This window comes from Phlebotomus papatasi, chromosome 1, assembly GCF_024763615.1.
Source record: "Phlebotomus papatasi isolate M1 chromosome 1, Ppap_2.1, whole genome shotgun sequence".
Lineage (NCBI taxonomy): Eukaryota > Metazoa > Arthropoda > Insecta > Diptera > Psychodidae > Phlebotomus > Phlebotomus papatasi.
This window is the reverse complement of record NC_077222.1, coordinates 78,488,945-78,516,859: the sequence shown is the minus strand read 5'-3', so window position 1 is coordinate 78,516,859 and position 27,915 is coordinate 78,488,945. Positions and strand designations below refer to the sequence as shown.

Below are 27,915 nucleotides of genomic sequence, written 5' to 3'. Positions count from 1 at the left end.
CATATGGTCGTAGAAGAAAAACTTTCTTGTCTCATCATGTAGAGCACCCTCAGAATAGTGCCAAAACAAATTTTTCCTAGTTGAAACGCCCAAATGCAAAGTCGCTCGCATTTCCGGTATTCATGATAAGAATACTCAAATATCAAGTTAATCACCATATCGTCCATATCTATTGATATTGTTAATGCATTGGCCTTACTTTTCATTCTTTCGTTTTACTAATTCGAGACTGATAGGCCAGCTTAGAAATCTGTAGTTGTCTGTGCTTGAAACCGAGATCTCACAGTCATAGAGACACTACACGATCAACTGATCCACTAAATCTCATGGAAGAGTTTTACCAAATTTTACTCTATCACTATCTAGGAAGGATGTTTGTCCTCTTTAGACAAATCTCTTAAAAAAAAACTTTACAGTACTCACAAGGGTGTTCATGATAACTCAGCAATTAAGTAGTCCTCGAACTCGTCTTTTGAATATGTTTAACAATTGTCCCAAATTTTAACTGCTCGAACTTCATGAGAGAGCAGTTTCCACTATCAATTTTTTTTTGAACTTCTCACTATCCTGGCTTCGAAACGGTAACAGATATTGACTTCTGGAATTCGGTGACCCCCTTACTAGTCAACATTCTCTAGAGAACCAATTTACCCAAATTACCAAAAGATTACCAAAGATTTTTGACTTATGCCAAAATCAGCCTACGCGATTTGAATGATCATCAGATATGGTTTGGAGGTAGTCCAGCTGAACATTCGTCCGTCGAAACCTTTCATCGGTTAAATCGTCATCTTGAATTATTTAAGTTCAAAGGTCAACCATCTTGGAGGACCTAAAGCGTGTCCACGATAAAATTGTTCCAAATGATTTGATATTTTTATGACAGATATCACTAACTCCGCATTTTCGTTGTATGTAAACATTGTAACACGTGTTTTACCTTTCTTTTGGTGAAACTCTCATCAAATTCTCTTCATTTTTCACTGGAGATACGAAATAATAATGGAAAAGAGAAGGGAACTGATCGTATACACGTATCTAAAAAATCCTAGAATCAATTACGCGGACCTGGGAAAACTAACAAATACCTTACGCCAGACCGTCCGGAGGGTGATTCTTCGATTCCTCGACAGTAAAACCATTGCCCAGAAACCTGGATGTGGAAAAAAGTCGGGGTATTGGAGATCGAGATTTGTAGAAAAAGTGATCATGCGCTACAAGAACAATCCTACGACATCTGTGAGGGATATAGCTAAAAAACTTCAATGTTCTCCCAGTCTTGTGCACAAAATCAAAAAGAGGAATGGACTGAAGACTTTTATGGCCCAAGCAGCCCCTCATCGTACGGATGCACAAAGTCAGTCAGTTAAAACACGAGCTCGAAGGCTGCACGCTAAAATTATGTCTGGCTTTAGTGGGTGCATCTTGATGGATGATGAAACACACGTAAAAGGAGACTTCAAACAATTGCCAGGGCAGCAATATTACACCGCAAAGTCTCGCACAGGATGTATGAAAAAGTACAGGTACAAAAGTTATGAAACGTTTCCAAAAAATACATGGTTTGGATTGCGATCTGCATATGTGGACGTCAGAGCAAGGCGTTCTTCATGCAGGGCAGCATAAACTCGTCCGTTTACAACACGGAATGCCTCCAAAAACGCCTGTTTCCTCTGTACGGATGCCATGACATACCTCCGATCTTCTGGCCAGATTGGGTGTCGTGCCATTACTCAAAAAGCAATCGAATAATGGTACGGGGGAGAACGACGTTCGTTATGAATCCGCCAAACACTCCAAATCTCCTTCCAGTTGAAACATATTGGGCTATTAAGAATCGCGTCGAACCAATTTTATCCATTTCGGTGGCCGAGAATCGTTTGTTCGATGCGATTCTTTACCCCCAAAATTCAATTTACAATCGAATTTTCACGCATTCCGAGTCGCAAACACCCCGAGTCCGAGTTGCACGCATTTCGAGGTCACCTGTAAAGAATCTCAGCTATCATAAGCTTATCTGGGCTTATCACTGGTTTTCTTCTGCCCAATTGAATCAGTGAGTGGAGAAATCTGAAGATTAGGAAATAGAATTTGTTCAGTTCAGAACAAACCTATTGTACCTTGTATATATATACTAATATAGTATAAAGAAATCTGCAATTGTTTTAGATAAGTGCTCTTCTTTGTTGAATATTCGAAACGTACTTCAATGTCTTTCTCCTGAATATAAATTGTTATTATCCTCAACGACAAATAACTATAATAATCACTTGTTTGTGAGAATCATGAAAGCTTCCTTTACTGTGCCAATTAGCAACCCCTATTTTTTCCCTCGAATAGCAACACTCAATTCAATTACCACGAAATGGAGAGAGTTGTTAAGTAAAGATTGCAGAAGTGTGGGCCAAATTGAATGGATGTGTATGTGGATCTTGATGAATGTCGCTGGGACGTTGGATGTGTCGTCCTGTGGGGCGGATTTATTCTCTTCCATAGTGACCCATTTTATTTCAGTAGCACAAACGGACAAATGCAATATTGCAGGTCATTTCTCACCCATCACCCCCATTTGGATATCACTAGTGTAAACCTATCTATTGAATGGCAGTTGTGTCAATTACACGTCAATAATCCCTCCTTCATGTTTCGTTCCAATTCCACTGTCACTAATGATTTGTACACGATTGTTTTGCATATATTTGTACTTGCAGTTGCACCTCAAATTGTAACACCAAGATCACTATTTGGTGGCCTTGCGGAGTCAGACGTTGTTCTGGAGTGCATGGTTGAAGCATCACCTATATCTGTAAACTATTGGATAAAGGGCAGTGTTCCGAAGCGAAATTCATACGAAACGTTCACTCGACCCGAAATGCTTCTCGATGGGTAAGTTTCACTACTATATATTTGCACGTTGCTGGGTTGGGAGAACTTACAAATGAAGGGGAATTGGGGGTGAAATTTTGTCACGCACCGACAATTATTTCCACGTTCACAAACATGGAATGTATTTCAAGGGGTGGAACGGAAAGCACAACGTCTGAATAGGTGGCAGGAACAGCAATTAAGCAAGATGTGCATCTAATCTAATTTGGGTACTAATTAATATACAAGGTGAAAGTCTGGATCTTTGAGAGGTGTTACGGCACTTTGTCAACTACTTCTCACACTGAGTTTTAGGTATTCTCAATTGCCATTGACATATGGCGCTCACAAGATACTAATGATAAATATTCATGGACAGAAACATATAAGGCTGATCCCTAAATGACATCTACTCAAAGCTTCCAAAGGTGCTATCCTTGGTACCTTCAATATCCCTTGGTCTTATGGGTTACACATTTATATATTATTGAGGGAAACCGATCATTCTACTACTCATCTTATATAGAATTAAGGTCGAAATGACATTGATGATTAAATACTTCTCGTCATCTTCAAAACCATAATGATGTAATTTATTTGATTTTTATTAATTGAGGATAATTATTTAAAAATTTGTGCTTAAACTTTCAATTGAAAAACCAAGAGTTTAGGTAATTTTCCGGACATTTTCAATAAATACAAACTGTTTTCACAACATCGCCAATATCAAAAACATCGCCAAAAAATGTTCTGAAATCTGTAGTCGTCGCCGTGGTCATCGGTTAGAATTTCTGAAGTCGTATGACTTCTTGACAATTCCCCACTTTCAGTCATTTAACTTTGTAGAGCCTCAGATACGGCTGAGACACTACGTCATATTTACTAAAATTTGCATCGTGACGACTAGTATGTGCTACTTGGGAGTTGTCAGCGCCACACGCGGGAAAAATACAATGCCCTACTGCAGAGAACTATGTTACCAGGGGCCTCTCGACATTTCACTTTTCCATATACGTTTTTGCATAGAGGCACTGAAGACTATTGGCAAGTTTTTTCCTACAGAGAATTGACTTATCAGTCTGATATATTTCGAAATCGTGTATTAAAAGCTATCTAAAAATACATATTTCATAAAGCTCGCCAAAATTATACAACAACTACGAGTAAATTTGTTTAAGTCGCGATGCAATATCTGCAAAATTTTTACAAGGAAGAGTGAAAAATAGCTTCACTTTTTATTAGGCTTGATGGGCCCCTGATGTTACTATTAACAGTGTTAAGGGGTGAGCCTTAATTAGGAGTCCAAAATTAGCTGCTGTTTTGTGATTTTCTTGTAAGAGAACGAAAGAGCTTCAGGAAATTTGTGGTAAATTATACGCAACACACAAAATGACGGACTGACAAATTTCCACGCAAATCGAAATTCAAATTCAAAATATTCACGCTGAGAAATCCTAGACTCGATCACAGTGCCATCTGATATTGATTCAGTGTGACTGGATCTGCCAATTTGATTGCATGTCATGTCTGACTGATCACTGATCCAAAGTTTTGCAGCTGAAACCTAAATAACGGATTTTCGCGAAATCTTACAATGACTAGGGTAAGGGCTCATAATTTTGGACAGTCTGCTTATAAGCATCGATGTTCCAAGTTTGAAGTGCGATATTTTCAATACTAATTGACATTTCTTGTTACTCTCTTTTCAGAAGGGTTGTTTAGAAACTTAGCAAACTATTTATCGTCTTATTTTTATTAAAATTAGTTTTAATACGTTTAAAAATGAATTGATATGTAGAGGTGACTATGGTTCTTATTTTGGACAACTTGTTTATTAATTTGGCCAACTTGGCTGTAAATTTGGACAGCTAATCCACCTCAATAGGATGCCCATTGTTCTTCATTTCATGAACCAATCTTACCAAGTCCTCTTCCTGTTCATGTAAGGGAAACGTAGAATGTCACAGAAGCCCGGAAACTTTCCATATCATTCATTTAAGTGAGTTGACTTCGATACTCCAAGTACGTGCGGATTCGCTCATTCCCTGACCTTTCCGGGAGCCTTTCAAGGCATTTCTCGCTACATCTCTTTCGTAGAGATGATGCTCCTTTGTTTCTCCAGGCATTTGTCCAACCTAGTCATCACAAAAGCTAAAACTTCACGAAATTTCGTGAGAAAAACACCTGTCCAAAATAAGAGCCATCACCTCACTGGTAAATGTCTTAAAACATTTCCCATTTTTCACACGAAAAATCTAATTCACAAGGCAAATCTCACTTCAGATCAAATGTACAAATCACTACTAACGTGAATCAACACAATATTCAATGAGTATTCAATAATATCACTCAAAAAAACCGAAGAAACATTGTTAGTACTTCACCTAAATGTTAGTACTTCACCTGCTAAATAAGAACTGAAGTAAACACGAAGTTCTGTCATATTTCTCGTAAGCAATTGCTCACACTGAATTTTCAACAAAGCAATTTCAACTCAAATCATATTCAAAATTTAACGTATTTAGTGTCAAAATCTTCCAAAAAGAACAAATATTTAGATAGAATTCATTATTCATCAAATATTGGAATAAAAATCCATCATTTTAATCAATTTATTTTTCATGTCCAATGTTATCCTCAAAGTATCCAAAATAAGAAACTGGACAAAATTATGAGCCTTTCCCCTATTCGTTTTGTAAACAAGTGTTTGACATTTCAATGACAGTGGGATGAAAACTAAATCTAATCATCTCCCTTATGCCCAACGCACAATAACTTTTGTTTAGTAAACATGTTTTTGACGTTTCAGTGAGAGTGAATGAAACCGAGATCTTAGTTATCTCGCTCTCTCTCATAGGAAATTTTGAAAACATGTTTACAAACAAAAGTTATTGTGCGCTGGTCATTACTATCATAATGGTCAATGCGCAATAACTTTTGTTTAGTAAACATGTTTTTGACATTTCAATGAGAGTGAGTAAGATCTAGATCTAGTCATCTCGCTCACTCTCATAGAGAATTTTGAAAACGTGTTTACAAACAAAAGTTATTGTGCGTTGGACATAAATAGTTTCGAAAACATGTTTATAAAACAAAGCCTATAGTGCGATGGCCATAATGGCTTGAGTACAATAATTTTTGTTTTATAAACATCATACAGAAAATTTCAAAATGCTTGTCATTCCAACCGCTCTAACATTTGTAACATTCATGGTTGTATATAGAGGCTCTGAGCCTAATTTACAAAGAAACCAATAAACAAAAAACAAACATAAACATATTTTGAATATTTTACCAATAGAGAGTGAGATGAATAGATCTTGACTTTAGTCAATGTTACTGAAATGTCATAAATATGTTCGCAAAACAAAGGTTGGGCATTATGTGTACGAAATAATGTATAACGCACAATAACTCTATATCAAAACCGTCTTACCACAGGATTTTATGCCAATATTGTTGTTAAATTTAAAAAAAAATATCCTAATGGCTCAGGCACACCTTTTAGATCAAGAAAATTTCATAAAATCAAAATTCACATCCCTTTCTTTCTTAAAAGCTTTGCATATGACTATCTCATTCTTTCGCATACCAAACTCGATTGAGCTAAATTGAATTTGGAGTGATGTTTAAGAGAAGAAAAAGAGTGCGAGTGAATGAGATAGACATATGCAAAACATGTGAGAAAGAAATGGATCCGAAATTCGACTTCATGAAATTTTCTTGATCTAAAAGGTGTGCCCGAGCCATAAGTTTTTATTTTTCTATAAATCAACTTTTTTCTATTTAACTATTTCTTTAATTCTGTCTATTTAAGAATTCGATCATATTAAGAAGATTAAACGATACATTCAGAAGAGAGATCGATACCGTGTCCCTATTTCACCTGCTTTTCGACTTTTGATAATTTGAAAATAGATCACGAGAACAACATCTTTTGAAAAACAAAAAAGAATTAAATCACTTAAAATGTCAAAATATTTGAACATAAACAATTGGAGCTTTCGAAGAGGGAGTTTTTAAGCGCCAAAAGATAAGCAAAAATGCACCGGTCTAAAGCTCAATTGGGGACTTTTGTGTCAAAATGGCGATTTCGAAATAAAATCCCCCCGTTTAGATGCTCCCTCATAGACAGTTTCAAAAATATATTTACAAAACAAATATTATTGTGCGCTCGGCATAATGCCCTATGCACAATGACATTTGTTTGTAAATATATTTTCAAAATGTCCTATGAGAGTGACCGAGATGACTAGATCTAGATTTCAGTAACTCTAATGGTAAATTTTGAAAGTATGTTTACAAGCAAAAGTCACTGTGCGCTGGACATAATAATATGGCTTGCAAATATATTTTTAAATTATTATAAAATTAATGAAAGGTAGTTAAAAGCGTTCTGTTTTGCTTGAATTAGTTTTAATTAATGTCAATCGCATGTGTACACAATGAAATTAAACAAAAGTAATTGTGTGTCACATCATAAACCACTTTTTCATGTTAATATTTGCTCATGCTCACTGATAAATCCAAGCGAAAGCAAATAGGGAAAATGAATAGAATTAGGGTTCTATCTGCATATAAGTACTTCAGTACAATTCAACTTGACGCATTTTTGTATCACTTTTTTTTACATTGGGCAGTAGATTAAAATGACATCAACAGTTATAAAAACCTGTGAAATGATTTCGAAGTACGGAAATCTTTTGTGAAGCCACTTCACAGTAACTGAAAATATGCAAATGATGATTTTAATTTTGATAACCCTTTTAAAAAAGAATCTCACATAAAAAGGCATTTCGCTTTTATTGTGCATAGAACTTTCAACAAAGCCGTCTTGAAAATCATAAAACTTAGATTTATGTGTAGTCCTTAGAAATTAACAACGATGACACTTGCCATAAAACATCTATAAAATGTGGTATTAAGATTTTACCTCTACGATAAAGTCAGTTTTTTCTTACACGTTTTTTTTTGTCAAATTTTAATAGCTCGTTTTTTCATCATTCAACTATACGTGAACCTTTCCCAGTTCTAATAGATCTCTATCAGGGGTGTTGTATGTTGGGCAAAGTGCGATGTTTTCATATACGTGCAAATCCCAAAGGAATGAGCTTAGATAGTGTGAGCTTTGAGTCAATGGACCCCTATTTTATACCCTAATGCGAAACCTTTTATGTTGCCCCATATTACAGGGCAACACATCATCGTACATTTCCGCCACTTGGTTGCATTCCATCCCTACTGGCTTGTGTGGTGGCATGGCCAAAATCCCACACTAACTAAAGTACCTTTTGTGTTTCACCACATAAATGTTAATTATTGCGTACATTGCACAGGAAAAAGCATCACATATCCGAAGAGAAATTGTCCCCATACGAGTTCCGGCTAAAATTGGTCGTCCACAATTTTAGTCGATCCGATTTAGGAATTTACACTTGCATATCGACAAACTCACTGGGCAGAGCTAATGGAACCATCCGAATTTATGGTAATTATAATTGACAATATCATTCGAGTATATTTTATAAAATTTAAATTATCGGGAGAAGTGGGGCGGTTCTGAATTAGGCAGCTTTGAAATTGGGCTTTTTTCAGTTTTGTAAATAGAATTGAACCCTAGAAGAGACTGTGGCAGTAGTAAACTTAGGGTAGTACGAAATACTAATATTTATATCTAAACTACTCGATTTTATGTCGACCATTTCTTCAGTGGACGAGGATCCCTATAGTATCTATGAATTCATATAGGTCTCGTTCTCTAAATTCAAATATCGAAATAAAAAAATTGCAGTGTTTACAACTACCCCGTGTTTACTTTTGATCCAGTTTCCCCTATCATAAAATAATTTAGCTTCGCAATTGATTTGTAGAGGAGAATTATATCACAATAAGCTCTAGTTTCATCTATAAAAAAGTGAAAAAGTCCAACTTTAAAGCTGCCCCAATTCAAAGGCGCACTACGTCGAAATATAGAGGAGAGTGGAGCAGTTTCATGCAACTCAACTTTTTCTACAATTATTTTATTAAACAAAAAAATTTAATTAGTTTTTTTCTTTAAACTTTTTAAATGCTTGCGTGAAGCTGCCCTATCCTCTCCTATTATTTCAATTTTTGTATTGTATTTATATAATTTCTGCCAGATTTATGGAAAAGGATATTAGAAAATATAATACATATCTGACATTTTTTTTGGAAATTTTCTACGTCTCAACTGAATAAAAAAATAGAAGAAAATTAGTTATTGCAAAATTTCAAATTCACATTTGAATAGTTTTTATTATATTTTTCTTATTTCCTATATGACATATATTTTCGCTCTAATAAATCGTCAATTGTATAACTGCAATCGAGAGTGAATAAATTAAAAAAAAAGTTTTTCTTTGAATACTCTTCAGTCACTTTTAAGTTTTGTCAAACTTTATTGCATTTTCCAATATTTCCAAGAACGCTAAATCATGTTAGACATTTCATAATGACTTTTATACGAAAAAAATAGATAGTCATTCTATAATGTAGTCAGAAATTTATTAAAATAATTGAAAATATGTAGGTGGAACCGTAGATTGCTAGTGAATTTTTTCTTTGTTATATTTTGTTTTTTTTTTGTCTTTGGGGAGACAGGGAAGACTTAGCCAGAGGTAGAATTATACAGCGATTAATTTGCTTTATAAGAAATATTGAGCGAACCACAATTTAATCAGAGCAAATACCCCTCTCCCAATTCACTGAAATATTCTTCAGACTGATCCAAACATTTATTCACTAATTATATGCAAAGAAAATTTCATTTGCTGTCTAATTCTTCTCCGGCCTTCTTTACAGCTAATGGTGGAAGTGAGAAAATTGCTCTTATTCTTTAATTAAATAGTTGTGAATCATATTAAATATAAAAGTAATTTCTTGCACTGTTGTTTCTTACGACAAGAGCGAAACAGTTGTGTTCTGCGACAGGAAGATGGCGCTGCTGAGCTTACTGGTTAAAATTTATCCAAAATAGTTTAGAAAAGCATTACAGAATTCTGAATTAAAACAGCTATCCAATTCCATATATCTGGAAGAAATACCTATTTAAGGCATGTTATTTCTATTGTATTGAAAATTCTTAAATTTCTCCTCGCTGTTTGTAGAAATCAAAATTCCCACGACCACAACGACCAGTACTACAACAACAACAACGCCAAAACCAACGACACCAAGAACTACAACGACGTCAACCACAGCGATCCCAACTCCGCCACCAGAAACATTTACAGAGACAACTACACCCGGTAAGCCTCTTCCCATTTTACCCTTGCAACATCACACTGTCGAGGGGCCAATAAACTTACGACTCAAAAATGTAATCTCTAACTTATAGAGTACTTGACGACAGAACTAAAAGAGTAGTCACGCAAGCTTTTACTCACACATTACTCCCATTTCCTTGACTTTCCTTTTCTCCTCTGCAGTTTATTCACACCAAATATTAATTAATTGAGTTTTATGGTGTGATTAATTATACTACTTGATGATATACGAGTGTCTCTAAGCAACTTTGATAGCAAGTTTCCGTAATAATGATTGTTTAGAGTATTTTTAACAAAATATTTGAATACATAACGAAATATAACATCTTTCAAAAATTTATGAGTTAGTTGTAATACCCAAAAACGTTCTTGAAAGAGGAAACCAAAAATTCAAGTTTAAGTGAAATTGAAATTTAACCGTACTGGACCATCAAAGTTTTGTTGTTCTAATTTGTAAAAAAAAATATTTTTTTATAAAATCTTTATTTCATGTTGAACTTATTCATTCCTTTTATACTGAACCTTTGTAAATATTTTCAGTTTTGTGTAAATATTTTCAGTTTAGAGCAAAAAAGTGAAAATAATAATTGCCTTAAAACTAGGACATTTGCTAATTCAAGCTACGTATTATATATACTCATACACTATGGATTTTAAAGATTTCTGATTTTTTTTTAGAGTTTCACACAAATTGGTAGAGAATTTTACATACTTTCTGAATTTAACTTAATCTTAAGGGGTTACATGGGTCTCTCAGGTCAAAAATAGGCCTTTTTTTGATAATAATTTATGGTGTCGAAAATATTTTAGAAATTCCACCTTTTGGGATACGAAAGAGTAACTTTAGGACTAAATAAAAAAAAAATTGAAAAATATTGAAAATTCGACCGTTGATAGCTGATTTTCGGAACCATTCCTCAAAAAAACACACCTTGCAGTAGGCAGGATTTCTCCTAGTAGGTTCATCTGAAATCAAAAAACCAAATATGTTCTGTTAGAGGATTAGTTGGAAACGTGGATGAACGAAGAATTTTTGAAGAAACAAAATTTGGATTTAGGCAAAAATTTTTGTAAAAAAAAGTACCAATTTTACCCTATTTTTCAACACATTTTGTATTGTAAAAATGTTTCTGATCAAAGGAAGTACAAATCCTTCGTTCAAACATTAGATAATACATTTCAAAAGAAGTATGCAAAATTTCAGAAAGTTCGGTTCAGTAGACGACTCTGACTAATCTTGACTTACCGCATTGTAAAACGGTGTTTTGAGAAAAACGCGTTTAAAGTTTTACAACAATACACGCGCGTGAGGAATGCAGAACTAAAACTGCTCTACCTCTGTGAGTTTTATTCCGATTCACTTGAAATTTTCAGAAAATAGTTTTCAAATGTTATACTATAAAATACAAAAATAAAAAAAATGATTTTTTTTGACGTGAGACCCATATAATCCCTTAAAAGGTGTAATCTAAAAATTTTCCACAATTTTAGATTTTCTAAACCCTTTTCTATTGTGCTATTTTCTATTGTTTTCTATAGGCTGTCCCCGAAGATATTCAGTCTATAAAATTTGGCAGTAAAGATTTATCCTAATCAATTTAATAATATAATCAATAATAATTAGGACAATTCATTAGAAGTCCTTTACATAAATTTCTTTTATGTAATCCTTTACTGTCGAATTTTACAGGCTAAATATTCTATTAAGTCTATTAAAGTCTATTAAGGTTCTTAGTGACCTTTTCAAAATATTTTCTGAAATCTTTAGTGAAAAAATGACATTTTTCCATTTCATACCCTGTAATATGCCAGATAATGATAATATACTTTTTAATGACAATTAAATGAAAAGAACATTCCTTGAAAATTGAGATTTATAATTTAATTAAAAACCTATAATTTTTCCACAAAAAAGGTTCGTTAAAGTTTTTATTCTTTCACAAATATTGTTCATAATCTTGAGCTTTTTACGAGAATTTTTTGTTCAATTGCAAGTATTTATTCGTACATTTTTATTTTTCTGACAAAACTTTACGAATAAATGGCAAAATTTTATGGACATTTATGAACAAGTGTTCGTAAAAATAACAAAAAAAAATGCTCGTCGTTTGTAAAAGTATACAAACTTTTACGAACTTTTTTCTACGCGTTTTACGATTTTTTTTTTTAATTTCCAAAAATAATTCACAAACATTTACAAACAATTTTCATCATTATCATCTTGATTTTCAATTGGTTATCCCTATTGCATCCCATTTCTGTCGATTCTCCACCACTTCAGGAAGATGTCCGGGTTCGATCTCTAGGCACTCCAAGGCAAAATTCTAAATTTGATTCAGCTACCTTGACCTAGGTCTGCCCTGAGATCGACACGCCTTATCACAATCCAATGGCTTGCATAGCTTTTCTGTGCAATCTTCTTCTCGAATAATTTTACAAAATATATCGCTCCGTGGAAATTACAAGGGGACAACTAATTTGCGGCCATTTTTTAGGAGACAGCATGAAAGATTCCACTTTGTGTAAATAAGTATCTCAATTTAATGGCTGCACAAAAACAATTTATTTCTTTTTTATTTGTATGATCACTAATATAAAAATCGAAACTTTTATATTTTTACCTTTCAGAATATGTTTTTTAATGAGTTAGCTCCTTGTCGTTCTAAATTATGTACAAATTTTGCTGAAATTAAAATGACAAGCGATCAACTTTCTTGAGTTAGTCCCCTATTTCACAAAAATTTGAACGATAAATATATTTTGTGCCCCTTTACTTCAAACAAAATTATGCAAGTAATCAATTTATTAAATTGATTACTATTAAAATTTATTAAATTATCTTTCTAAGTGCATTAGAATCTCAAAATTGCAAAAAAGTGAGTTGACCCCTCCCCTTGTAATTTCCAAGGAGCGATATTTTTTCTGTGCATCCACGGTGCGATATTGGCCCCCCGGTGTAGGTGCTTTTTCCCGAAAAAGGCGCATATTTTGTAAAGAATTCTGGTTGAATGAGGAGTGTTGTGTAATTTGTACGATGTCTTCTTGACAGATTACCCTACATTTTTCCCAGTGCACGAGGCCCCCTACGGTGGGCACGCCGAGGCCAATCAACCCCTGCATGACATCATGTATTCGCGGGATAGCGACTCGAGCGGCACCAGCACCCCAATGTGGGTGGTGCACTGCATCGTGGCGGCTGTGATGCTACAGGCCCTCTTGATAGCCATCAGATGACTATGACGCTCTCGGGAGCAAGCGGATTAGAATAAATCGTAGCGCAGGGTATTTTGGTGACAGGACGCGAAGGGACGTGCTGAAGGGTGAAACATTTGTGTTCCCATTCTCATGGGGCACATGCCAAGTGAATGTTCTCTGCAGCATCTCCTGCCAGATGCTATTTAATTGAAAAATACTCTTTTGATTTGATTGTACATAAGAGAGAAAGAACGTGTGTCCACCCACATGTGAGTATCATAATATTTTAATCGCTACAATGGCCTCAAAAGACACAACAAAAAATCCAAAAAACACTCAGCATGGGAAATAGTGAAAGAAGTCCCATGGTTCCGGTTATAGTGTATTTATTTAAATAAATTATAAAAAATAATTGTTAATATCATAATTACATTTTAGATGAAAATCTAAAAGGTAGATAGATGATATATTTCTTATATAGATGAATGGATGGGATAAAAAGGTCACAAGGTACAGCCACAAGTTTGGTGAATGATATTCTGTATTCAGAAAACAAGATTGAGTAATGCGTGGTTTCGTGCATTCACCCATTTTGAACTTTCTTCTTTGATTATGTTCTCAGAAGTCTTTATAAGATTTGGTCCAAACATTCAGGAAAATACTTGTTATTTTTCCAGCAATTCGCTTTGTGTCTGTAATCTAGGCGAAAGTATATTCACCGTGTTTTGATACTAAAGTTATTGTAGGTCTTGGTTCTGATAGATCAGTTTTTGTTTTTCATGAAGCTAAATAAAAGGTCTTTAGAAAACAAGAATAAAAATAGCATTTTATGTAAACTTTAATCCTTTAAGAACCAGGGACACTGGTGATACAAGAACGAAAATATTCCTTCGACTATGTTTTATTCTATTTTGTTCTAGCCAGAAAAAAATGGTTGGGCCACTGGTGACCCACTCGTCCTGAAAGGGTTAAATATAATCCTTAGAAAAGGAAACCAAATTCAAGTAAAAAGAAACAGGTAAAACTTGTTACTGGTTAATGCCTATTCATTTACAATTTATGACGATAGTTACGATTAATTTCAGTTTATATACAATATCAAAATTATCTCGTACAACGTACCATTTCTTTTTAACCCTTTAAGGACGATTGGAACACCGATGTCCCATAAAAAAAAATAATTTTTCCTGACTACCTAAAGTTATTTTTTCTTATGTTTATACGTAATTGCAAAGTAGAAGGTTGAAGGAACCTAGGATATTTTTTGCAAATCTCTAACTATTTGCTTTATTGTAAATTTTTAAGGTAAAAAATGACGAATTTTGAAATTTTCGTATTAAAAATTGATTTTAATTATTTTTGATACTTCCACGTCTTTTTAAGCAAAACCGTTTTGGAACAAGAAACTACAATACTCAAACATAATATATTTCATTAGAGTGAAAATTATCAGTCATTGGTATCGTCAGAAAAATTACTTAAATTTTTGGGCTATTTTTGTCCATATCTTTCATTGAGGCAAAAATTATACCAAATCAGACTCTGATGGCTTTTCGAAGGTTAGATGTAAGACATTTCACAAATTTTGTTTATCGGTTTTATTTTTATTGCCGATTTTCGGTCAGCGAAAACTGTCTCGTCGTTAAAGGGTTAATCTCAGAAATTTTCCACTTTTTTTTAACCCTTTACGGACGACTGGAACACCGGTGTCCCATAAAGAAAATAATTTTTCCTGACTACCTAAAGTTATTTTTTTCTTATGACTGTATATAATTGTAAAGTAGAAGGTTGAAGGAATCTAGAATATTTTTTTGTAAGTCTTTAGCTATTTGCTATTTAATAAATATTTAGGCTAAAAAATGACGAATTTTTAAATTCTCAAATTCATAATTGATTTTCTTTATTTTTTATACTTCTATTTTTTTTAAAGCTAAACCTTTTGGCAATAAAAACTACAATACTAATACGTAATATTTTTCATTAAAGCGAAAAATATTATTCATTGGTATTGCCAGAAAAATTACTTAAATTTTTGGGCTATTTTTGTCCCTATTGTTCATAGAAGCACAAAATACACCTAATCAGACTCTGTTGGACTTTCCAAGGTTAGATGTAAGACTTATCATTGATTATGTTTCTCAGTTTAATTTTTATTGTTGATTTTCAGTCCTTAAAAAGTGTCTCGTCGTTAAAGGGTTAAACAGAAAAGCGAAATAAGCTGTACAATCTAAACAGTTTTTAAATTGTTGGCCAATTCAAGATCTTTTATTTATACCGATGTAGACAAAAATGTTTTAATAGAACCATAATAGTATTTAAGTATCAAAAACAAGAAGAGTATGAATTTGCCTAGATCACTGTCACAAAGTCCATATAATGGTAACGTATTAAGTAATTTTCCAAAATTATTGAACTCTATAAATCAGAAAAATAGTTAAATAATTAATTTAAAATTTTATTAACTTTTTTTAAAGCAGAAATTCACAGTTTTCCAACCTCAGATAAAACCAAAATAATTCCAAAAATTGACGATAAGAGGAACGAGACCGTCTTTTGGTTATCAGAAAAGGATAATACGTACTGATTTCGGTTGAATTTATTGTATTCACTCACTTTATCAGGCGAGAAATTTCTGTGCTAATTACACCTTGAATAAAACATTAGAAGACAGAGAAAGTATACAGTGAGGGTTTTTATCTTTCCGGATGCAATTAGAAGGCTCTTAGGCACATAATTTGGATATCTCATTTCCATCTTGAGGCCTAGAATCGTACGAATCCTTGGCGATTTACTCTTTCTTGAGCACCCCCGTTAAGATACAATCTCTAAATTGTGTGGTATCAGTTGTACATAGCAGACAATATTTTGACCAGAAGGACTTGTAGGGTGGCAACGTCGTGAGACAACGTGAACCGTATGAACCAAGAGTTCTCAATTTTAACATTTTATGAGGTGCCAAAAGCATGTGAGTTTGTTAGAACAAAGAAAAAGGTATTAATCATGTTTTAAAGTTCACAAATTTGAGGTGAAATGAGAGGAGTATTGAAATTTCGTGCACATCATTTATATCCTTAAAAAAAAGCGAGCATCTTACCATTTTGATTAATGTGGGTTTAGGGTGCAAAAATTTCACCGAAGATGGACTAGAGTTTATCCTGAAACAGGAAAAGAAAAATATGCTGAATGGTGTAGTGAGAGATGTACTATATTATCAGTATTAATAATAACCAATTGGAGATGATAAATGTGCGGAAGAAAGTTGTAAATATGAGTCTACAATGTTGTAATAAAGGAAAAATATATCAAACTTCATAACTTTGTTCTTTTTTTATTATTACGATTTTATTGGTTTCTTTCCACTGTGAGAGACAAATTGTTGTGCTATTGGCAGCAAAAGATTCTCATCAAGGAGACTTTGTCAATATACGTCAGTCGCATAAGACGTCATAAGGCCCACCCATTCAATTAAACCACCCCAGTTAAGAGCTTGACGAGATATCTGTTTGGGAACCAAAACCGAAAGGATGAGGTGAGGATATATAATTCATAGATTTGCTGGAATCGTTCCTTAATTTAATTAAATTAAATAGAGAATTTATTATTGTAATTGCCAATAAGTTTTAGTTAATTTTATTTATACAAACTGTTGTCGTGTAACAGAAAATAAAAGAAACTGCTTTTCCCCTCCCCTTCCCCTGCAAAACTAAGTTTTTTTTAATTATATTTGCTAGATAAGATATGTCTTAGATATGCTATGTTATATACGAAAATACTACGAAATCATTCATTAATAACGGGTTTTCAAGATCAAAGGTTCAAAAGGCTCTAGAAATGTATTTATCATCCAAATGAAGCCATATTTAGGTTCGCTGGAATGGTCTTGAAATTTATTACAAGTCTGAGCTATTTTTCATTATTTACGAACCTGTAATACAGCGGTTATGAACGGATTAGCATTTTTATTCAAATCGGATTTACGCTTATATCGGTTATCAATCAATATATGATGAGAAAGTACTTTTGAGGAGTTTCATTTTTATAAGTCACAAGTTCAAGCATTTCGCAAGGCCGTTTCAATTCTCAATTGGAATAAATTGTATTTAGAATCTGCCAAAAAAATTCAAAATTGCTGAATTTCAACAAAGACTTTTATTTGCAAAATAGCGGTGACTACCTAAAGTTAGAAAATCGTTTTAAGTTCCTTCAGAAAATGACATTGAGGCCATTTACATCGTCGCATTAGATTGAGATTGGATTGTCCCAAAATCCGAATCCAATCTTGTTTGTTTACATCGTACTGTTGAGATTGAATTGGATTTTTAGCGGGATGCCATTTTTGTGAGGTTAAAAATAATATTTTCAATTTAAGTTGGATATTTTGCTTAAGATTCTTAAATTTAACTACACAATTTGCTTAATATTACGTTCATATCCTTGTTTGAGGAACTCTGCAAAAACTTCTTGGTTGCGATTTTTTTATTTATCATCACAACAACCTCCTTCTCCTGATCAATTTAGAAGAGGAGCTTAGTCTCCTTGCTTTGCCACCTCTTTTAAACTTGTCATTGTCCATATCCTTGCACAATACACAAAAAAAGTCCTGAAAATTTTATTTTGTGCGACTTCCTTACCAAAACAACACAAATGATAGGTTAGTTTTAACGTCAAATGCAACTCCGAATTTCGCTTCGCGCGCTCCGAAAATGTTTGGGACAGTTGGGACAATTTAAATCCAATCCAATTCGATACGAGGGGTCGTATTGGATTTGCCGTTTATATCGAGAAAAATTAAACAAATCCCAATCTAATGCGGTGATGTAAATGGCCTCATTGTCTTGCAGAAAAATTCAGGTAAGTGAGTTCGGTAAGTGAAATGCTACTTGACCTTAAAACATCGCATGTTCATAAAACTACCGCTAGGAGCGCTATTTTTAAAAAGAAGATTTTTCAATTTTCTAAGTTAAATAACTCAAAAATTCCTTTGTACATCGGGCTTAAATTTTAGTATGTTATAGCCGCTGATTATACCTATCAAACAAAAAAATACTTAAGTCGATCGATAACCCTTGACCCGAGCTATAAGGGATCAAAATTCGAAAATTGACCGGCCTCTATCTCCGGTTCACTGATAAAAATAAAAGGATCAAATTGATCCAAATTTGATCCTTTTGCAAAGGGTGGATCAAATTTCGAACTCTGAATGCACATTTGTTATAATAGAACATGTAAATGTGATCCATCCTTTGCAAAAGGATCAATTTCATCCTTTTTTTTTACCAGTGTTCTAATTTTCATTTTGAGCTAAATTTTGGGTTTTCGGTTTCGTCTCGATGAGCACTTTCAGATGGAAGTTCAAAAAGTCACCACAGGTGGCGCTGCGATAGCGTCAAAGTTCATCAAAATTCAAACTCATTTGTCTCAAAAATTCCTTTGTGCAAGTTAATGAAATTTTAGAGTGTTGTAGTCTAGGCTATGACGTTTCCAAAAAGAGGAGTGGGTTCGCTGTGATTTTAATAGAATCGGTGATATGAGGGGTCAAAGTTCAAGAAATTCAAAAAATCATATTACATGTAGGGCTCAAACGAAAGATCTCACCAAATGCTACAACTTTCTAGAACATTTGAACTTCGTGGGACCCACACATCAGGGGCGCCACAGACGAAAAAACCAATTTCAATATCAAATAACCTCAATTATATCGACTGTCGCTGAACCGATTTTGATGATTACTTTGGCGTAATTGTAGAGGAGATTTATGTCTACATTTCCTTCATACATCATTTTTCGATCAGACCATTCGATCTGTCCGATTTTGTCATTGAAGTATGAAAAAAAATCCCATATCGTTTTGAAACCACTCAGATGCCAATTTGACTGCTTATACTCGACCAAGACACTTAAAATAGGGTTTTAAATGGAATGTCTCACAATATACAACAATTCTTTGATATAGTTGAAGTTCACCAAATGAACACTTGGGGCGCTCTGGTCGAAAAACAAGTTCAGAAACAACCTCGATTATCTCGGCTTATGATTAATCGATGAGATCAAGTTCTACCGCAAAATTATAGAGAACATTCTGGCCTACATTTCACCCATTTCACCCATATATCATTTTTCTGTTAGTTCATCCAAATCCTTGATATTTTGGTTTAAATACAAAATTTGTATAATTTCACGAATTTTATTCAAGATAACTGAATGGCGTCCCCCAACTTCAGCTCTAAATCGAATTTACATATACATTCCGAATTAGCTCATGTTAAGAATCTCACCTACATAAGCCAGTTAGGATTATCTGTCCCTTTAATATGGCTTTAAGAAAATGTTTAATTCCGTTTTAAATTATCAATATCTTTTCGGGATACCCGAGAAACTCACGGGGAATTCGGGGACCCCATACTTTTTACAGTGAACTCTCCGGGAACCCGGGAAATCCATACATTTTTCAGGGAACTCACGGGGAACTCATATATTTTTTCGGAGAACCAGGAACTCGAGCCACTCTAATTGGTTAATTGCTTATGAATAACCCCATTTAACTTTTGCTAAGAATATCAAATTTGAAGAATACACTACCAAACCACTATATAAATACATTGGATCTTTTCTGATGTTTGATAAACACTTTTCTTTTGGAAGTTAATTTTCGTCTTAAAGAAGTCTTCAAAGTTTCTACTAACTGAAAATTGGACAGATCTTAGAAATTTTACCATCTCACGAGATTACGTAAAATGTAATTTTAAAAGAGACAGTCAAAAAAGGAAAACTTTCATTATTTGCTGTGGATAAGATGGGAAAATTGTTGAAGCGCGCACCCATATTTATTTATTCTGCAAAGAGTCCAATGGGACTTGGTTGGTCAACTCCTCCATATCTGTTGCTAAAAGAGTTCCCTAACTTTCTTGAGTGAAAATCAATGTGGTTTTGGATTTAGCTGGTGTCCAGGAATTTTCGCTCGTTTCACCATTAATTTGAACACATGAATGACCTTACAAGAGCACCAACCCGGAGTTACGGAGGAATGTTGATGGTAAATATTTCGCAGGATTCGCCAAACTACTTTAATAGTGAGAATTCTCTCAAACTACTTTACTGTGAACTTTATACGGTAGATGAATTTCAGTCAATATGATCCCGTACACACATATAATTGAAATTGTAAAGTACGTAATCTTTAAAGTAATTAAGGGGAAACAACACATGATAGTATATATAGACGGGCAGTTACTTTCAATGTCCTAATTCAAAATTTGCAATACTTCATGAAAATCAGTTTAAGTTTAAAGTTGGAACGATTACTTACTATTTTACTAAACTGATAGATTGAAATTGGAAAATGGAGTTTCAAATCTCTCTTGTTGCTGGTGATCCTTTGAAAAATAAAATAAAGTGTAATTAAGATCCTCGCAATAAAAAGAAGTATGACCTGATGAAATAATAAAAAGAGGTGAGACCTTCGAGGAATGTTTAAACGGGTCCCAGTCGAAATTCCGAACGCCAAAATCTCGAAAGCCAAAATCCCGAACGCCAAAATCCCGAAAGCCAAAATCCCGAATTCTTAAAAATGAGCTACTCCCACGATTGTATCCACGCTTGTTGGGGGCAAAGGGAAATCTTCTGTGTCTTTGGAAATTATTTTAAACATTTTCCTCCATATAAATCATCCCTTTTAGGATTTTGAAAATTCAGGATTTTAGCATTCGGGATTTTGGTTTTCAGGATTTTGGCCTTTTCGGTATTTTGGAATTCGAGAATTTGGCTTTCGGGATTTTCGTTGCCACCGGTTTAAACACATGGGTTCATTGTTAAACCTAATAAAATATTTTACCACTTTTTTCATTAAGAAACGAAAATTTACAAAATGCAGAAATTACATTTTCATTTAAGACATCACAAAATTTCTATAAGCAAGATTGGTTTTTTTAGTCATTTTTATTTAGAAGGAAAATTTAATGACGGTTACCTCTTTCAGGAATTATCTGATGTGACAGAATTCAATCGAATCTAAGGGGTTATGTGGGTTAAAAAGACTTTAAAACACCATATTATCATTATTTTTTCAATATAATAGTTTACCCATTATTTATATTTAAGTTTTTATGTACATAAAAGAATAATATTTAAACTATATATATATTATATTTTCTGAAATTTTCAATTGGAAATCTTAAAAATTCATCCGTTTGGACCTAATTTTCGGAGACCTTTTTCGAAAAAAAACTTCTTTTCGGTGAACAAGATTTCTCAGAGTACATTCATCTGACGTCAAAAAACTAAATATTTCCTGTTAGTTGATGAGTTAAACTTTTATACAAAAAATACAATTTTCGGCATATTTTAACATTACGTTTTTTCTTGTGAAGTAAGTTGTGATCGAGGTAAAAAAAAACATCACCGTTCAAGTCGAGTTTAAATCATCAAATAACAGGAAATATTTAGTTTTTGACGTCAGATGAATATACTTTGAAAAATCTTGTCCACCGAAAAGACTTTTTTTCAAAAACCGTCTCCAAATAGCTAAATTTTTAAAATTTTGAAATAAGAATTTTAGAAAATGTAGTTAAAATACTGTACTTTTGATATGCTTTAGAGTTCGAATATTTTTTTAATTACTTTTTTTTATTTTTTTACTATGTCGAAAAACGATGTCAAGAAAATATGCTGTTTTTTAGTCTACGTGACCCACATAACCCCTTAAGGGATTACATAGGTCAAAAATACTAGAGAGCAGCATATTTTCTCTAACTTTATTCAACATTATAAAAAAATATATTTATTTTAAGTTCTTAGGCATATGAAACATTAGAAGTAAAATTAAATTAAAAATATACAATATTTAAAATTTAAAATAAATTTTCTAAAATTTTCATTTAAAACTTTTAAAAATTCATTCTGTGGAACCCCTTTTAATATTATATATGTGAAAATTCGTATATGAATAGAACTTCATAGCTCAAATCTCCCCTAAATTGCAGAAAATATAGTTTAACCCTTTAAGGACGATTGGAACACCGGTGTCCCATAAAGAAAATAATTTTTCTTGACTAGCTAAGGTTATTTTTTCCTTATGTTTGTACGTAATTGCAAAGTAGAAGGTTGAAGGAATCTAGGATATTTTTTGCAAGTCTCCAGCTATTTGCTATATAGTAAATTTTGAAGCTCAAAAATGGCGAATTTTTAAATTTTCATATTGAAAATTGATTTTAATTATTTTTTATTCTTCCAATTTTTACAATACTCAAATATAATATTTTTCATTAGAGTGAAAATTATCAGTCATTGGTATCGTCAGAAAAATTACTTAAATTTTCTATTCTAATATTGTTCTTGACGTTCATAGAGGCAAGAAATACACTGAATCAGAATCTGTTGGCTTTTCGAAGGTTAGATTAGATGTAAGACCTTTTACTGGTTTTGTTTATCGGTTTAACTTTTATTGCTGATTTTCGGTCAGCGAAAACTGTCTCGTCGTTAAAAGGTTAAATGTTATACAACTTTCATTTAGAGAACTTCAAGTAGATAAATTTTAACAGGAAGTAAATTTGTGGCAGCTACTAGAACTTAGGGATTATAACCTTAAGTTCTTGTTAATATTTAACGAGAAGACCACTGAAAAATCTCTTTTATGATGGATGATAAATGTATTTTATTTCTTTTTTCCTTTATCAATTTAAGCAGGACGTAATAAATGTACTAGAAAAATTTACTGAGATTTTCATACAATATTTAACCAGAAAATTCCTTTAAATACATTCCAAAGCGTGAATTCAAATCGGATTTCATTTGTATATTGCGCAAGAGTTCCTTTAATTATTCATTAATCTACTAATTAGTTTTCAGTTGACAGAGTATTGCTTTAATATTGTATAATTTGTAGTTATGATTACGTTGAAAATTTGTCTAATTCAAAATTTTACGTTCTATAAATTAATTAATTCACGTAATTTACTAAATTTTATTCGAAATAGAGATGAATGGAATAAAATGCTTGAAGTGTATAGAATATTCTGAAGTATATTCTTTGAAAGTAATGTTATTATAGCAGCGCAGATGGAGTTTCTTCATGAAAAGTCGATTGAATTTGCATTATTCATGGATATAAAATAACACATTCAATTCTTATTTATTTATTTAAGTACAAACATGAACCTTTTGTCGGGTGTAACCTCCTTATTGAGTAATTTTGTAGAAAACTTTCCTGTGAATTTTAGTGAAAACCCTCCTGAATTAATGCAATTCTGGTGAAATTGGGCAACCTTATATGGAGCTCTGGGTAGTCGTAAATACGACATATACCAGATAGTGCCATCCAGAGTGAACACATTACCTCCTTCCTCAGACTTATTGGAGCACTGCATGGGATTGAAGTACCTTTCGGCGAGAGGAAATAACTGCACACGATCCTCACCTCTGAAGTGACTCCCAAGAGACCTGCGCTAGCTGAAGACATCTCTTGCAAAACACGACACCATTGAGTAGAAATTCTATTGGTTTTTTTCTGGTTCCTTGGGAGTCAGTCTAGTCCACAGAGAATGCAAGATGAGATAGACATCAAAACATATGGTGCAATCTATAAAGTTTCTCTGAGCTTTCACCGTAAGTACTTAAATCTTTTTATGCTTTGCCCCTTGAGTAATTTCAGCAAGGACGACCCATTAATTTATACATGAATTCAATTAATTGAAAGCTTAATCTAGGAAATATTTCTCAGAAGTTCCTTTATTTCAAAATAACACATAACTTGGTCCTAATTAATAGACTTTTACCTAGTTAAACCGTAATGATAAGTAATACCAAGCTTTGTGAACACGTTTTATAATAATATAATTACACAATTTTAATTTGTACAATATTATACGTACTCCTCTTAATCTGGTCATTAAATTTTATTTAATAACAATTGTATCATAGTAATATGATGAACAGAAATTTTATACGATTTATATCATAATGCATATAGTCAAAAATCAGAATGTGTATTCAGCAAATTATTAAAAAGTGGAAAGAGATTTTTATTGTGAAATATGATTGCATATCAGTAAAGTTTGATCCAACAATAATTTTCACCCACTTTATTCCCCATGGCAAGCATTCGACAGTTTCTTTATGCCAGTGACTTGTCGTAAAATTCGTCCATTTTTCGATATGGAAATGCTTCTTTTCCGGTCACCATCTGTGCTAGTGTTATATACAAATAACCTTACTCAAAATCACTCTAGCACTCCAGCATTCCCCTCTATTCAGCTCAAAAAATCGAGGTATTTACTTTAGCTTCCTTGTCATAAGTTCCCTTCAAAAGATACACAAAGAAAAATAAATTTTACTTTTAAATATTCATAAAATAATTATGTAGAATTTATAAATGGATTTTTATTAAACAATAAGATTAGTAAAAAAAAAAAACAGGTAAAGTAAAGTAAAACGTAAAGAACGTATTGTGCTGGACACACTTACGACTTAAGCTGAGCCGCAGCTTAACTAAATTATAATCAATATAATGATCAGATTACATTTCCATCAGTTTTTGACTAATCTTTCTCTTGGCTTAAACCTAGAAACGCCTCAGTTAGTGGGAAACAGATGGGAATTTAGTCAAATCATTATTTTGATTATAATTACGTTAAGCCGTCTCTCGGCTTAAGTCGTTAGTGTGTTCAGCAGAAAATAAATCAAAGAACACTAGCTGAATTGTAAGACTTCGAAACTATGGTTTAAAAAATTTGAATTATCCAAGCTTGGGTTAGTCCTAACCAAGCAAAAGAATGGAAATAAAAATCTGTCCAGATTTCTAAATTCACCGTCATTGGCTTTAAAACCGTTAACCCTTTTTAAATAGACTCATATTTGTATATATCAAAAAGGAAAGTAGATCAATTAATATTACAAAACGTATTAGGTAACATCAAGGCTTTTAAAAGAAATACTCCAAAGTATTTCAGGATTTAAAACCCGACTAAAGTTTAAAAACAGTTAACGTTTCCGAATTTAAGAGTGTCGTAGGTTTCTGATTTATAGTAGTAGAAGTAGATCACAAATTTAATTTTTCAGACATACTTAAGTATGTTTATAATTTACTCTATTCGAAATTATATTTTTAATTTGATTTTTACTTTTACTGAAAAGTAAAGTAAAGAGTACTACTGAAAAACACAATAACTTTTTTTTGTAAATGTTTCCTCCATTCAGACGTTTCTTTCGTAACAACTTTAAAACCATTTCCATATTCTTCAAGTTTTTTTTTTTTTAAAAAGCTACACATTTTAGCTGACATTTAATTTAGCCTTTAGTTCCGATTAATGCATTTCATGTTTTCGTCATAAACAAACTGAAAAAAGCGATAAAACTCAGAAATTTAACGTATCTAGGGTAAATTTCCTAATTCAGAACCATTTCTAGACGCTTTAACTTTGACAGAAGATTCAACACACTAAGTTCATATTTTTTCCAAAGAGAATTATATAAATTTGCTCCTTGACTCTTCTAGAATGTTACTGTTTTAGTGAAAATTCTTTAGTTATAATTTGAAAACTTCTTAAATACAAGAAAAATACGCGAGTGTAAAATGCTTCTATTGGAAACAAATTAATCCAAATGGAAACAAAGGAAAGTTTCTAAGTGTAAGTGAAACCGCGACGAAAGGTTTCCAAAACCTTGTTGAGTTGCTCCTGAGTGCAGGATTTGTTCTTATTCCTTATCTTTTCTCCTTTCCCATCTAAAACAATATGAAAATCTCTACAAAAAAATCATATTTCCGGGGTTTCCGATTGAAGCATTTGCAGACACTTTACAAAATCCCTTTTTGTTGACGAAATAGGTAATTATTTCATTTTAAAACTTCACGTACCATTAGCAATGAAGATTAGCACTTAATTTAAATAAAATTAGCCAGAAATGATATAAAAAATGTTAAACAAAACGGATAAACAACAGTCACCTCATTGTGTTTTTCATTGGAAAACATGGTCGATCGATGAAAAATTCGATGGTGAAAAGTTACACTTTTAATTTTTCTGAGAAATTAACAAATTAAAATTTGTGAATATGAATGGATTTTTGCTTTATTTGGAGCAAAATTAACTAAATAATGAAGCTGTGGTATAGAAGATATATAAATATAGTAATGTAGTAATGTATTTATCATGAGAACAGTGACGTTTCCATTTGGAGTAGCAAAAAATTTCCATTTGGAGCAGGTTTTGAATTAACTTAATTTACCCTACGGGAAGCAGGGAAAGCGTAGCAAGTGTCATACCCTTGACCAATGGGCAAATACTACAAGAAAAATATACGCATTACTTTCAACACATCTGTATATAATTTCTCAGGCTTTCGCCCAAATATCGGCCCTTGCGCTTGTCCGGTATGAACAGATAATTTTTTTTATATGTTTTTAACGGAATGGACCCATATGGCTCTTTACAGAAAATTGAAGGCTCGGATTAGCTATTAAAATTTAATATTATAATGGGTTAAATTAATTAAAATCGTATTCGAAAGAATGAATTCTTCGAAGCCTAAGTCGTCTAAAGGTAGGGCGTATTCCCTTACCTTTTTTCAAAAACGTTTATGGGGAACTATAGCGGAGCACGTGGTAGTTTCATTCACATCAAGTACGAATTAACTCATCAGCTAACTGGAAATATTCAGTTTTTTGACGTCGGAGTAATATAGTCTATGAACTCTTGTTCATCGAAAAGTAGGGGAAAGTGCCTATGCTTTACACGGTCCCAAGCTTTACAGAGACTAAAATTTTCGTATATTTTTCAATAAATGTGACTCATCTTTTCTATATTTTAAAAACTAGGGGAAAGTGTCTTGTTCATAAAATATATTGCGGAGTCGTATTTATTCAGAAACATAGGAAAAATATAGTCTTTGTAAAGCTTGGGACCGTGCAAAGCATGGGCACTTTCCTCTATGTTTTTTCAAAAAGATCTCCGAAAATTAGGTATCAATGGCTGAATTTTTAAAATTTTTATATAAGAATTTCAGAATATAACAGTTAAAATTCTGCACTTTTTATGCTTAAGACCTTGAATTAATTTTTTTATATTATGTTAAGAGAGAAAACCTTGTTCACGAAGATCTCGAACTTCTCAGTAACAAGCAATTTTAATGGTTTTTCAAATATTCAAAACCTTGTCGATCATTTGTCCTTAATATTCAATGCTAAGAAAAATATTACCAAGAATCTTTACCGACTGAAAATTGGAGGAGTTAAGTCATAATAGCTAAACCTTAGCTCTTTTTTTCTAAGAGAATTCTACTGTACAGGATTTCTGAATTTAGGATTCAGGATTTTCTGAATTTGTTTTAGAGAAATCTGCTTTGAGTCCTCCTCTAAAAATCGTTCTTAGTTGAAATAAATTTGAATAAGTTTTATAAAATATTTCTACAAATTCCTGAAAGACTTTCACCTCAATTTAGTTGGGAAACTAGATGTGATAGACCATAAGTTTCTTCAGCAGATTATATATTACTATGGAGACGGCAAGGAAATCCGAAATCACACGGAAAAAGTTTTCATTGTTTTGCGCAAAATAGTTATTTACTATTTCAATATTTT

General features: G+C 32.8%; 1 protein-coding gene across 4 annotated transcripts in view; it reads left to right on the top strand.

Annotated features, from left to right (window-relative positions):
- The window catches only part of LOC129797867 (lachesin-like), a 122,137-nt gene extending 105,476 nt beyond the window's left edge, over positions 1-16,661 (top strand). For 3 of the 4 annotated variants that reach the window (XM_055844769.1, XM_055859393.1, XM_055853040.1), the window contains exons 7-10: positions 2,712-2,886; positions 8,202-8,353; positions 9,993-10,133; positions 13,201-16,661. In XM_055844769.1, coding sequence (XP_055700744.1) covers positions 2,712-2,886; positions 8,202-8,353; positions 9,993-10,133; positions 13,201-13,385 — 653 coding nt within the window. In that variant the 3' untranslated portion in view covers positions 13,386-16,661. The remainder of the gene's footprint in view (positions 1-2,711; positions 2,887-8,201; positions 8,354-9,992; positions 10,134-13,200) is intronic. The other variant, XM_055860208.1, reaches the window with a different exon arrangement.
- The last annotated feature ends 11,254 nt before the right edge of the window (positions 16,662-27,915 follow it).